Source organism: Thunnus maccoyii, chromosome 14 (genome assembly GCF_910596095.1).
Source record: "Thunnus maccoyii chromosome 14, fThuMac1.1, whole genome shotgun sequence".
Lineage (NCBI taxonomy): Eukaryota > Metazoa > Chordata > Actinopteri > Scombriformes > Scombridae > Thunnus > Thunnus maccoyii.
The window spans coordinates 28,680,421-28,694,238 of NC_056546.1; the positions used below are offsets into that span (position 1 = coordinate 28,680,421).

Here is a 13,818-nt window from a genome sequence, read left to right on the forward strand (position 1 = left end):
GCCCAGTCCAAATCCATTCTCCCGTTAGCTTAACAACAGTCCTTAACAGTCCTTCCATGGATATATAGAGTTCTTCAGGCTGCTACAACAAGCTAACTGTTGGCTAACGCAAGGAGCTATCTACAGCTCGATATCTACTGCTGCTACTCTGCCTTACAGTGGAGAGAATTGAAGATGAAATCTGGAAACCATCATTGGACCAACGCGATGTCAATATTACATTCTGGTTGTTGATTGGTTAGAGAGGACATCCTCCCTTGGAGCGTCATTTTACGTATCTTGGCCAATCATAGATTACCATGAAAAAAATGAAGTACATTAAATTGATGAGGACTGAGGAGGACAGCAGGAGCCCGTCCTCCTCTGTCCCCCACTCCCCCCACTGCCCCCCACCACTTCACACACACACTGCTCTTTCTCCTCTTGCCCTGCAGGTGTCACTGTTGACACATTTTAAACAGAATTTGAATAATGGATTTTTTTCAAAGAAGAGAGAAAATATATTTTATAAATAATACTGAGATTTGGTAATGGTTTATTTCAACCAAATATTCTTTTTTATATTTTGATCTCCCTCTTGCCTCTCAAAAAATAGAGGAGGATCAACCTCCTCTGCCTCTATGGACCAGCCTCCACTGGTATGGATGTCGTATTTACGGCTTATTGCACTGCCGTGAGGCATAAATAACAAATCACTTTGCTGATTTGAATTATTTTATTCAGTTCAGTTAAAATAGTCATAGTCACTTACTTTGTTCTAAGCTAAGCGATAACATCAGTGAACACATTACCATTCATACCACCATGTCATTCTGTACTGGCTCAGACTCCAGGTCAACTAGACCTGTACAAGCACTTATTTGTGACAGTTATCATCACATTATGATTGATTCTGTGGGCTTTGCAGTCTTTTAATAAGCTTTTAACCAGGAAAGTAACATGCTGTGTATCAGAGCTGAGCCGTCCCCGGCTGTCAGTCAGCAGTGAGGGGAGCTCCACCATTAAAATCTATTGATTTGATCAGTGACAATGGTGATTTAGTTGTCAGTGCAGTTTAAAGATCCAGTGTTAAGTTTGTACATGCACTGAAAACCTCTAGTGCCGCCCCCAAGTGCTCAAAAAATCAATGAATGCAGCTTTTACCAAAGTTGTTCTTTATTTAATCATGACCACACTTTCCCAACCTAAAAGCAGTGATAAGGATTTCTGTAATGGCCATTTACATTTTGGAGGTCATGACAAAACAATGTTTCCTGCCAATGGAGGCACCAGATCCGAGAACACACAAATGGGTCATTTTGGAAGGTCATGACAAAGGACATTCTTTTGTTGTTTAGTTTTGAGGGCTCATTGAGGCAGGATGTGGTTTGGTGTAATCTGTGCACACACAGAAACATACAGTCAAACAACATACAATCCTGATTCATAGATAGATAGTGATAGATAGTGATAATGATAGTCTTAAACTGATCGGAGGACCACAGAGGAAGCTGAGAGAACCTCTTGTTTAATTGTAATCATAAAAATGTAACATTAACTTTTAAAAGTAAATGCTAATGGTAGTGTTTTAAAAAATACAAAATATTCTTTTGGAAGCCATTACATGATCAGAACTAGCAAAGCCTGAGGGCATTCAAATGTTCAGACCAGTCAGGAAATGATTCTCTGTGGAAACTAATTCCGATCCAGCTCCAATAAAAACATAAAAAACACTGGCCATGAATCAACCCTTACATGAGAATCTGTCCAAACTAAAATAGTCTCTCTCCCAAGTTAACTAAAATATGACGTAATGGGAGTTTTGTGAGTGGTGACATCAGCGCTTCACTGAAGAATACCAAGAATTCTGGGAGAGTGAGTCTGAGGTAGAACAAGCAAACTTGTGTTTGCTTCTATTAAAGCTGTCCTCTGGGTGATGACAGAACAGCAGCAAATCACTCTTATATGGTTTATCTAGGAACAGCATTTGGGAAATTTACAGTCCCATTAAGGAGATTAGCCACCACTGGTGAGTAATCTTGTATCTGTGAGTGTGATATCAAGTGGTGATAAATGAATGATACAGAGCCTGACATGGCTCATTATTTCTTGCCATTTTTGTTCCATGACTGCTGTGTGAGGCTGGAAATGTGGACTTAATGCCCCCTAACCCGTTAGCTCACATTGTTTGGTATGCAGACATCTGCAGCGATGAGAAGAGAGTAATCAGTGCAATGTCTTGATACCTATTCAGCATTCAGTACCTGTATGTTTCACATTGCTGTGGCATTCCATCCCTCGCATGATAACAGCCATATCTACCACAAACAGTGGTGTCATAAATGGCATTCATGTATCCCTATCTTTAACAAGTCCTTTCCATCCTTATCAGTGTGTTACAATAGGCTTTTCCTTCAAAGCACAGGCAGTGGCTCTGTGTGCTGTGATAAAATGGCCCAGCAAAATAAAACATGAGCTCCATTATAGTAAAAAAAAAAAAAAAAGAACAATGGAGATAAAAAAAAAAAAAAAAAAAATCCTGAGCAATGTCAAGGTCATTTTCCTGCTGGGTGAGAAAACAAATTGGAGGGAAGATTGTGGGATCCTCCCTGCACTAACTGGATGAGCAACCTCTGACTATTAGAGCGTGTGTGTGTGTGTGTGTGTGTGTGTGTGTGTGTGTGCGCGCACTCACCATCTCTGGATGAGTCGGGAAATGATCTCTGAGAGCATCAGAGCATGCTCTCTGGTTTTTAATAGCTGTTTTAAAACTCAAAGCACACAAAGTGGAGTTGTTCCAAGACTCAGTACTAAAGTACTGCAGAGAGTCAAAATGGCGTCCTCACTGGCAGAGGTAGTTGTGGGATTGTGGCTAATGCTGCGTTTATGTCATATTGTTCAGAATGGAATTACAAGCAGCCCAGTGGGAAAAACTGTTCACATCATTCTCCCAGCTGTAATTACAAGTTGGGGAATTTTTTTTATTTCTGACAGCTACGATATTTCCCGCTAAGTGAAAAGAGCTAGTATCAACAAAATGGCTGCTACAGGCCACCATCACTGGCAGTTATGTCGAAAAACAATCTTAATTCTAATTCAGTCGACTCAGCTAATTAAAAAGGAACTTAACATTGTTCGTAAGGGACTTCACTTGTTAACAAACTGCTTCTAGTTCTTTTAATGTCCTTAGCTACTGTGGCTACAGGAATTTTTTATTTTCTCGATTAGTTGTTTGGTCTATAAAATGTCCACAACCCTAAGATATTCAGTTTACTTAAAGTCCCCCTCTACGCAAAAATGGTTTTCCTCTTGTTCCTTCAGTTGGATGTTTAAGCTTCACTGTGCAGAATGATGTATGTACAGAGTTTGTTTTCACATTCATCTGCTCAAGGAGGAAAGTTTCTCTGTGCTTATTGAAAATCTGATCTTTAGGGGCGGGGCCTATGAGCATGATTTGTGACATCACAACTAGTTTGAAAGACAATCCTGGTCCAATATTCAACTTACACAAGTGTGATGTAATGAAACTTGAAGCCTTCACTTCACAAACACTAAAAAGTAGGAGACATCTTGACCAGCAGTTAAACTTCTGAAATTAAAGATATTTGCATATTGATAGATTCTTTAACTAGGGAGAGGGAGTAGATGCCCTTTTAAGGATAATTCTTCTTTTTTTGTGTGTAAAAACCATATCAGACACTTTACTGTTCCAAGCAGAGTACTTTTCTATGTCTTAATACATGTAGGGAGGGAATCTTTAAAGAAACAAGAAAATATTCACATTTGAGAAGCTGGAATCAGAGAATTTGATGCTTTTCTTAAAAAAAAATACTCAAAAGGATTAATTATCAAAATAGTTGTTGCCTAACAGATTAATTGACTAATCGTTGCAGCTCTAAAGAGTTATATATTAACTCAGAGGTAGCAGGCGGACCTGCAGTGGCATCATAGCTGGATGTTTCAGTTCTTAGACAACACAGAACAAAAGGATCAACTTTGAAGAAAGGCAGCAAAAGTTCTGTACTGTTAACCAACACATGAAAACTGACACTAACTCTGTGATAAGCTCCTCCTTTAATGAATCAAGAATATTTTGACCTGTTCACATTTCCTCTTAATGATTACGAGTCAAGCATTTAAAATTTAAAATATTTTATTTCTTGATGCCTTACAGTCACCGTTAAGACTCCAATGTGGACTGATACGTATAAAAACCTCGTGATTATAAGGTGAGTCCTCTTCAGTTGTACTCTTGGTTTAAAGGGGTTCAACATTACACAAGGCTGCAGACTGCAGATGTAGAGTCTGTCTGTCTCTTGTTAGTCTCCACTGCTGAGGAGCCTTCAGAGATGAAGAAAGGGGGGGCGTGTCTGTGAGGATGGTCACTGTGATTGGTCACGCAGCTTCCCACTCAGTTCCTGCAGCTCTGTGATGAGTTGCTCCAGCGCAGTGACTCCATCCTGCAGCTCAGTGTGGATCTGACCTGTGGCCACGTCGGTGTGCATTTGCTGGAAGACAGTAACGCAGGAAAAGATGAAACTATGATGTAGTGCTTATTATTATTTTACTCATTAGCTCTGTAGAACTATATTACAGTTTGTTATAAAGCATTTATTAAATGTTTACATTCTGCTAATAAATGCTAAATAGGGGGACATAATGTAAAGTGGTATCAGTTATTCTTTAGTTTTGTTGGTAATATTACTATGTTAAAAAATGGCCAGAGTATTATGTTATGTACCAGTGAGTTAAATACTGTCTGCTGTACTGTCAATTTGAGTTTTACCTTAATAAGAGCATTTAGAACTAATTGTTTATTAGTAAACAATGAAAAAAGGAATGAATAATCTAATATGAAATTCACTGTAAAAGTTGGTGCTACAGTTTGTTAGATCTGACTGATTTTTCTTGCATCTTGAGTGGAAACCAACTGAGTGGATCTTTGAGGCTCATGTTCATATTTGAGTTTTAAAAAAATCTGATAATGATATATAAACCATTTTTTAAAAATATATATATAAGTAAATAACATTTACATTTTTGATAAATCTGGTCATTAAAGACAAGAGTAATTTTGTCTTAATATAGTAGACAAAGCAGCTTTTACTAACATTAATGAAAGCTCTGTTCTATTCAAGTGTCCCAGTAAGTCATGACAGTGTGACAGTGAGCCAGCATGCTAAATACCAGGACTCTGAAACTGAAGCAGCTACATGGAGTTCAGTCATCATTAATTTAATTATTTACATCTGTGCCTTTCCTACTGTGACATCTGGAAACATCACTGAAAAAGGCCTACTGTGAACAAAGATACGTACTGCCTGGGACGTTTAGAAATGTGTAAAACAGAATCGTCAGTGCTCTCTGGCAACACTTTCTAAAGGACCTCAAACATTTATTTTGGATTTCTGTACTGCAATTTCAGCCAACATTTACGTTAATACCAATATATCTGACATACCGGTTGGGCTTTTATCTAGAGTTTAAACCCTTAAAAGAATTCCTGACGAATGAAACGGCAGGATTCCCTGAGTGACCTGGGTGCCTTCAGCTGGTAAATCTTCATGTCGACCATTTGTCTCCATGGACTGGAGGATTTGGAACTTGTTCAGACAGACAACTTGAGTGATGTAGTGATCTGGCAAAGATTTTGTGTCCACCTGCATGTTGACATCACCAGCTGGACGGAGTAAATGAGCTCCTGCTGCTGATACACTTTACCTGCTTGTACCTTACTGCAGGAAGATAAAGAGCCAGGGAGGTTTTATGGTGGCGCTGTGGAGCTTGCACATGATACTTCAATTCCCACCCCTGAAATATTACTAAGCAAAGAGGCAGCTGACATCTATAGCCAGCTGCCACCAGCAATCTGTTTTATTTTCTAGTAAATATTTGGCCAAGAGCATACTGTCATATTACACATATTTACATTTCTTGTTAATGAACCAGAAGGTCTGCACACTTCAAAACTGACCATGTGTTTGTCAGGCATGACACACACACACATTTTTAAATTATGAAGGATACAAATACCAAATTTATAAATACCAAATACTGAGCTGGACAAAGTGAATTATTGGAATTATATGACCATGTGTCACTCTCAGTGTGGTGGTACTGGTTGCAAAGAACAGTGGTCATATAACAGGGTGAATTATTTAGTTTGACAGTCTCTGAAAACTTCAAAGTTGATTTTAACTATGAAATCAATCTGTCTGTTTTATGTAGATTTATATTAATAATATTTTTTGTCAGAAAACGTCATCAATATTTCCTTAAAGACAGTGAAGTAGTCCTATTCAGACTCAAGATGTAAGAAAACAGCAATTAAACTCAACGATGTCTTGATGGCGCGTGTTCTACCATCAGCCATGAGTAATGGAAAGCAGTGATGTCATGGAGAGGGGGAGTGGTCTTCAGGGCGAGCAGTGGACTGTTATTGGTGGATTGTACCTTAGCTTTGGTGGCCAGACTCCTGAGGCTGAGGCGGGTGGAGGAGAGCATCTGAAGAGCTTCTGTTGGATTACTCTTCGTCTTACTGCAGCTGATGGTCACTGAGGGACAGACAGACATCCAGTCATTCAACAGTCATCTTGTTGGATCAGTTGCTTTTGTGTTTGTTTGTTGCTTTTCCAGGATTTGTAATCTATATATCTTATTTCTTTTACATGTTTATACCCCCAAAGTCCTGAAAGATATGTATTTATCTTGTTCACAATATTAGAATATTATATTAGATCAATATCAGTTCATAAAATATGATGCATTGTCAAAGATTAAACTACCCAAAAGGAGTTTAAAAGTAGTTAAAATTAGCTCCACATAGACCAGATACAAACCTAAATGATGCTTATACTTAAATGCATCACTAACAGTTATCTCTTATAATATAAGACTGTGAGAGGGACTGCATGGGTTCTGCATTATGGATGCTTTTATATCTAATATTTTAGTATATGTTGTTCATAAAACTTCTGCATTTTAACATAAAAGAAACATTTTGAATGCAGAAATTTGACCTTTATGAAGTATTTTTCCACTGTGGTTTTTGTTTCCCGTCCTCCACCCTGAGAATTATGGGGCTGAAAGTAACACATAGACTGCACAAATACAAACAAAAAATTATACCATTTAAACTCTTTCATAAAAAATCTAAATTGAGTGATTTTAATATTTGAAATTTCCATCTAAAAATAAAATCTTCTGAGATGTGGCTGATGACAGACATCTATGTGTAGCACTCAGCTGATGCCCTGACAGCCTCAGGTGTTTGTTTCAAAGCACTGAGTAGGTGATGGCCTTGCTACAGCTGATGTTATGGAGGAAGAAGACAACAAGAAACATGGACTGACTTTATAATGTTTCTAAGAAAACTTAAAAAAAAACCTTAACTCATTAAAATAAAGGTTGAGTTGCAGCTTTGCATTTTAACTCCATTTGACTTTTATATTCTTTTAAATTCAGACTGCGTTGCAAACAAGGTACAGAGTGTACCAGGTTTTACACCCCTAATATACTATATCTAAATAAACAGCATGTATCAGTACAGCTGCAACTACCACTACTTTCATTATCCATTATTCTAGTGATTTCTATATGACAGCAGCTGCTCTGAGGTCAGAATATTGACAGTGTCACCCTCCTCCATCTGACTGTTTAACAGGTCAGCTAAATCTTCCTCTTTCACACTTGGATGGAAAACTAGCTGTTTCCTGTCTCCTCGTTCTGTCTCTGTCTCCTTCCTGGCAGTGCAGCCTGTCCCTGCCTTAGCTCTGACTGTAAAGGTCAATCTGCTGTGATTTATGAAGGCACTTCCCTCCTGCTCTGCTTTATCTGTCCTTTGCTTTCTTTTCTTTGGAGTCTTGTCATCTGTGTGGCTGCAGCACCCACTCCCATGGTGGGGTCAGTGGAGCTGAGTGGAATGTGTAGTGAAGGGCGGAGGTTATACTGAAACACTCATCACTGTGCACCGGGGCTCCACTGTGGTGTATTGACGTAATACTAATATATTCTGTATATACTGATATATTCTTTTGTCTAAAAGTTAAAATGATCAACTTTCCTGACACAAAAGAAAGACAAAGGCTTTTATTCTTGCCAGAGGGGGAAAACCCCTCAAACAGCATTTCAGCCACAGGAAAAACTGCACTAAAACCCTACATCATGATAATCATTGAACATCTCCATACCCAACATTCTAGCCTTTAAAGGATAACATATCATACATTTTTCTTTTTGTCAACAACTCTCATGTGCAGACCCAGAACAACAATTATTGGCTCTACTAAGTGTTGTGTTTGTCCAAAGCCTGCTCCACTGTTGACCAAAAGCTATTAAAAGAGTACTCCAGCAATTTGACACTGTACTCCTATTGGGTTATTGGGTTGGACTCACAATGGACAGTTTTAGTTGAAACATTTCTGATTAAAGCTCCATTAAAGTGAGGCTAACTTTTGAAATAAAACATTTGTTCCCTACATATAAAATGTTGTATTCGTAACCAAAAAATTCACTGATGTTCAATGCAATACACTCAGTGGTTTTGATGGACCAGATGTACTTGGTCTGGTACGACCAGTAGCTTATGGTGGCTAATGTTAGCTGATGTTATAAACTTAAAGGTACACTGTGCTGTGTAACTGACATTACTGAGGCAGTTCACTGACTCAATGACTCTTCTTTACATGTGCTACTGTTACACCACATTGTTAGCATTCAAGAATATTCTATAATTTATACTGCTCTTTCGAGGCAATCACTTCATCCTCTGTCCTGGCTACTGTAATGTAAACAGTAGAATTACGCCATTCATGTACAAAATAGTCTACTGGGAATGTAAGCTTGCACATATTTGATTGGCCAGTGCAGTGTGCAGCTGGATAACGGTTTACTACATCACAGCAGTAGTTGAACAAGGTTTACTGAAATATATGAGGTAGCTTTGTCTTTTGTCACAGTGCTCTTATGGGGTAGTTGTTCCAGGATTCGGTGTAATAAACCAGAATAAAATGCCAGCGAGTACTTGCATTACTTTGCCCTGCTAACCAGAAAGATGGCTCCTACAGTATGCTGCCCTACAAAACCAAAATGCTTTAACTGAATATTTGGGTACAATCAGAATCTGACATTTTGAAACAGGTTTTACCACATTAAAAAATATTACTGCACAGAAATGTATTATTTCTGTAAAAACACAGAATTTTCAGTGACTACAAAAGATGCTAGCTGGGAAAATTGCTACAGCTAATCTTAGCTAAATTTGCTTAATTTTATCTGTAAATGAAAAATATCCATTTTGGTGGACTGAAATCTTTGAATAAATTTCGCAGTACCTAAAAGTGAGTCACCATTTGGAATAAAAGCTAAACTAATCATGTTATAAGGTAACTCGCTTAGCTTGGCAGAGTAGCACTAACTCAGCTTCTAATTTGAGTGTAATTCACACGATTTAGTGTAATTAAGATACCTTTAAATCGATACTTAGATCTATTTAATTGTAGATTTATTGTATAATTTCACTATAAATATTAATAGCACACAGAGATATTTTAATTCCTATGAACAATAAGGCATATTTTTAATCAATTCTTAAACAGTAGTTCAAATGGACAAGGTGGCATGAAGAATACATTTTCACTGCATTTTCCTCTTGCATTCACTGAAGATTGATTGAAGTATCAGTGCAGTATCTACATATTTTGGTCCTATGTATGGTCTATGCACAGTATGAGAGGAAAAAGGTGGAGGTAGCAGGTCATCTGACACACAGAGCAAACATATTAGCACCCGGCCACATTGCTATTCTTTTCATGCTAGCTGTCAGCCACTTCTCTAATGTTTAATTCAGTGCTGTGTGTGTCTTGCTGTAATGAAAACATCTAGGGACTGTGGAGATTAACAACTAGACTGGAATCAGAGATACATCTCTCCCACTCTCCCCCTCCATCCATCCTTTAACCTCCTTTGTCCCTTTGAGAAGCCTGGACTGATTGTTTGAATCTGTTTGGTTAGAGGTTACATAACCAGGGGTAGAGGAGATAAGTGCCCTTTATTTCATAGGAAGGTTTGGACAATCATCTATCATGGATGCTGGAGGAGCAGCTGCCAATGCAGAGGCACCCAGGGGTGACGCCACCTACAGCCTGATGGAGTGGTAATCCCTCACAATGATTCCTGCTTCTTCTGATATGGTTTAAAGTTTAATCTATCATATAAACTCAGAGAGCTGTCTGGTCATGGACCAAAGTGTTGGTTGAAGAGGAAATCTGTCTTGATAGTGGTGCATGAGGAGAGGTCAAGGGTCACCAAAACAATTAGGAGAGATGGAACAAAGCACTGTACTGGTGGATGGACCAATCCACTAGCTGATCACTTGTGTCTTTGCAATATGGGAATAATGGTTCTCTGAAATGTGGAAGTACACTTGTTCCAGGTCCCACTTTGACTGAAGGGTTCTTGGGGACTTGGAGGAAGACATAAAGAAAGACAGGCTTATATTAGAGAGGCAAGGGGAACAGTGTGTTATGTAAGGCCCTTCATAGAGTTCACTACACACCTGTAAAATGAGAAAGAATGGAGCTAACTGATGTAGGTGTTGGAGGTGTAAGAGAATAGAAAGCATTCTCCTTCATGTTTTGTGGGACTTCTAAGTGATAAAACCTTTATGGACAAAAATGATTGAACTATATGGAAGAGGGTTTGGGGATTTGTATTCCAGAGTGCACTAGGTTAAATTTATTGTGTGATTTCTCTAATATAACTTTACTGAATCAAATACAGGTGAATACATTATGAATGGGTCTTGTGTCAGTGATTGGTCTGGTCCTTAGCGAATGGATGGATGGATGGATGGATGGATTTATGTGTTAAAGTAGTGATGGTCCGTCGTTTCTCTTTACTTAGTTGAGAGGTTTTTGCCACAATATGGATAACTAAAGTAGTGGAATAGGGATATTTGCTGTGTACCAACACTATCATGGCACAACACAACTGATGGTCTCAAACACATTGAGGAGGCAAGAAATTCCACCAATTAACTTTGACACGGCACACCTGTTAATTGAAAACTATTCCAGTTTGTTTAACTTTGTGTGTTTAACTTTACGTAGATATAATTTTATATAATTGTGATTTTTGATCTTGATTTTCTATTCAAATACATTTATTTAAATATGTGTTGTGGTTTGTGTAAAGTACAGCAGTGTTTATGTGTGGATGGTGGTTTTGTGTAATGTTGGGCAGTGCTCTCACCATTGCCCATACTGATGGCTCTTTTGATCGCCTCCTTGAAGAGAGCAGGTTCCTTCTCCCAGCCGCCAGCCTGAACCTCACAGCGATGGGCCTTAGACAGGAACTGCAGTGCCTGAAAGCCACACAGAAACAGAAACATTCTTTCAAATGACAGAAGTCTTTCAAGCCACATGAGATACATTATGTGTTCTGGATGTCAGAGCGCAGTGTCATGGCTTGGAGTGGGTAGCTATGTGGAATATGTGAGAGTGATGGGGAGAATGTGAAGAACATGTTGCAGAAGTGCTGGTTGTGGCACCGACCTTTTCGTTATCTTCTGGGTTGGAGCTGTGACCGTCACCATACAACAGCGCGTACTGCCGCCAAATCTCGGCGTCACTGCTGTGGCGGGAAGTGACCCGACCCAGGAGCTCCTTCAGTTTGGGCTTGAGAGATCCTGCCTGCTCACCATGGCTGTCTGTCAGGTTTTCCACAACTGCCTTGACTAGGATCTGTAGAATCTGCCAGAAGGAAAAATAAATGATACTTCAATGGCAGATTTATGTTGAAGTGAAAAGTCATGATGTCTCAACTGTATGGGTGATGTCATGGGTTTATATTCTTTGCAACATGCAATCCTTGTATTACTGTTTATTAAAAAGCAGAATGGTTCAGCATTGCCAAACCCACCAATGACGGAGAGGCAGGATGGAAAGTAACTGGGTTTATTGGTAATGTGGTTTTAATTTTACAAACACTTGCGCCATAATTACATTGGCATGAGATGGCAAATTATCACCACCATGGTCTCACTGGTTTATAGTAATTATGCCAATGTACCACAATTATCTACTAATGCTACACTGATGTTGACAGAATAAGTCAACACTGAACTTGCACTCGCTGTCATGAGTTCAAACTATTTAGCATGTAATACTTGTGGTTACACCCGGCTCACTGATGTCAAAGCTGGTGTTCTGAATCAGCTATTAATGATGAGACCTGCTTTCATTTTAGCAACAGTTTTTGTGCCTAATGTGATACTTTTTTTTTTTTTTTTTTAAATTTAGGCAGATCTTTTGGTTGACTGTTAATCCTGACTGGGTCTGGCTGGGTATTAATTGGTGACTGGTTCATATAAACCGTAGTAAACGCCTGTTTACAGTTCACTGTGGCTGCTGCTGCTTCTTTCAGCATTCATTAAATATTTAAAACTGATCTGAAGACAAAAGATGCTGCAAATGTTGCATATCTAGTTGTGTAGACCCATTTTTTATAGCACAACAGCAGTCAGCGCTAACCTTGGTGACAAGAACACTGCAGGTCTTGTAGAGGAACTGCTTCACTGTGATTGGCAGTGGTAAGCTTTTAAAGGATTAGTCTGGCATTATTTAATATTTTTCTTATTGTCAAATAATCCCATGCAAACCCCAAATCCTCAATGTGTCAGTCCATCTTAATACTGTCTCTTCCCTCCCCTCTGAATGGCACTCAGCCCCAAACCCATCAATTGAAAAATGGCTCACAAATATATAGTTTTATTTGTAAAAAAGGTGCATAGAGATAGAGCATTTGTTGGGGAGTATTTTCAGCCTCAGATTACTGTAAGTGTGAATATATAATTGCCTTCCAGGAATATGTTTTACTTAATTTAATTTAATTCTTATAAAACAAGCCTCCAGAATATACATAAGAGTTTGGCTGTTTTATGCTGTGGTGAATATCTGTACTGTATTGTATCAAGTTTACTAAACAATGAATTTGTAGTCTCTATAATTCATATACAACAATTCATACACATTGATTCTTCTTTATTTTCCCTTCTCTTCTTTGATTTATGTTTATGTGAACATAAGATCATCTATGTGATCCCTGGGTTGGCAGGATAAATCTAGATGAGCAAAGAGCAGCGCTTGCCCCTCATTACCATCACAGAGGTGCCCTTGAACAAGGCCCTTAACCTCCAGCTGCTGTAGTGGAGCCACTCAGTGGCCATCAGATCAAACTGTGGTTCTACTGGTGGTAGATTTCCAGCTGTGAATGTGTTAATGTATGATCACGGCTTTCTTGTAAAATAGAGCCTGGTTTCCAGCAAGTTAAGGTTAAAAATGTACTTTATACTGCATCTGCCTTTTTTCTTTATTGAAACATAAACTAAATTTCTGATTTGAGTCTGCCCTACATTTGAGTCTGATTTGAGACTTCTATGCCTCATTTCCACCTGGTATTAACATGTGATCTGCTTCTGGATACATTATCTGGATAATGACATCTGATCCATGAGCCTTTGCATTTACAGCTGGTATTAATAAGTGCTTTTGTTATCTTGATTCTACCTACTCTGTGATTAGATATAGATGCAAATTAGCTAGGCGGGGCTGGTGGATTTGTCAGCAAACACGGTGCATCCCAGGTCTTTATAAACAATGCTGTGGATGGGCGTCATTCATTTTTTTGAGGGAAGACTTACAACAACCACTTCTACTTGTAGCTTTTGCCAGGCTTGCTAAAGTTAGCAGGAAGAGGCAGAGTTAAGTGAGCTTTCAACTTTGTTGGGTGGACATTCTTATTAAAATGTGATCCCCGGGACAGATTACATTTACACCTGGC

The 13,818-nt window shown here is 38.7% G+C and overlaps 1 protein-coding gene across 2 annotated transcripts in view; it reads right to left on the reverse strand.

Annotated features, from left to right (window-relative positions):
* Positions 1 to 4,114: 4,114 nt before the first annotated feature.
* Positions 4,115 to 13,818, reverse strand: part of ttc27 (tetratricopeptide repeat domain 27) — a 103,717-nt gene continuing 94,013 nt past the window's right edge. For both annotated transcript variants that reach the window (XM_042432846.1, XM_042432845.1), the window contains exons 17-20: positions 11,532 to 11,729; positions 11,230 to 11,341; positions 6,433 to 6,533; positions 4,115 to 4,487 (exon numbers count right to left, since the gene is read on the reverse strand). In XM_042432846.1, the coding sequence (XP_042288780.1) occupies positions 4,362 to 4,487; positions 6,433 to 6,533; positions 11,230 to 11,341; positions 11,532 to 11,729 (537 nt within the window). In that variant the 3' untranslated portion in view covers positions 4,115 to 4,361. The remainder of the gene's footprint in view (positions 4,488 to 6,432; positions 6,534 to 11,229; positions 11,342 to 11,531; positions 11,730 to 13,818) is intronic.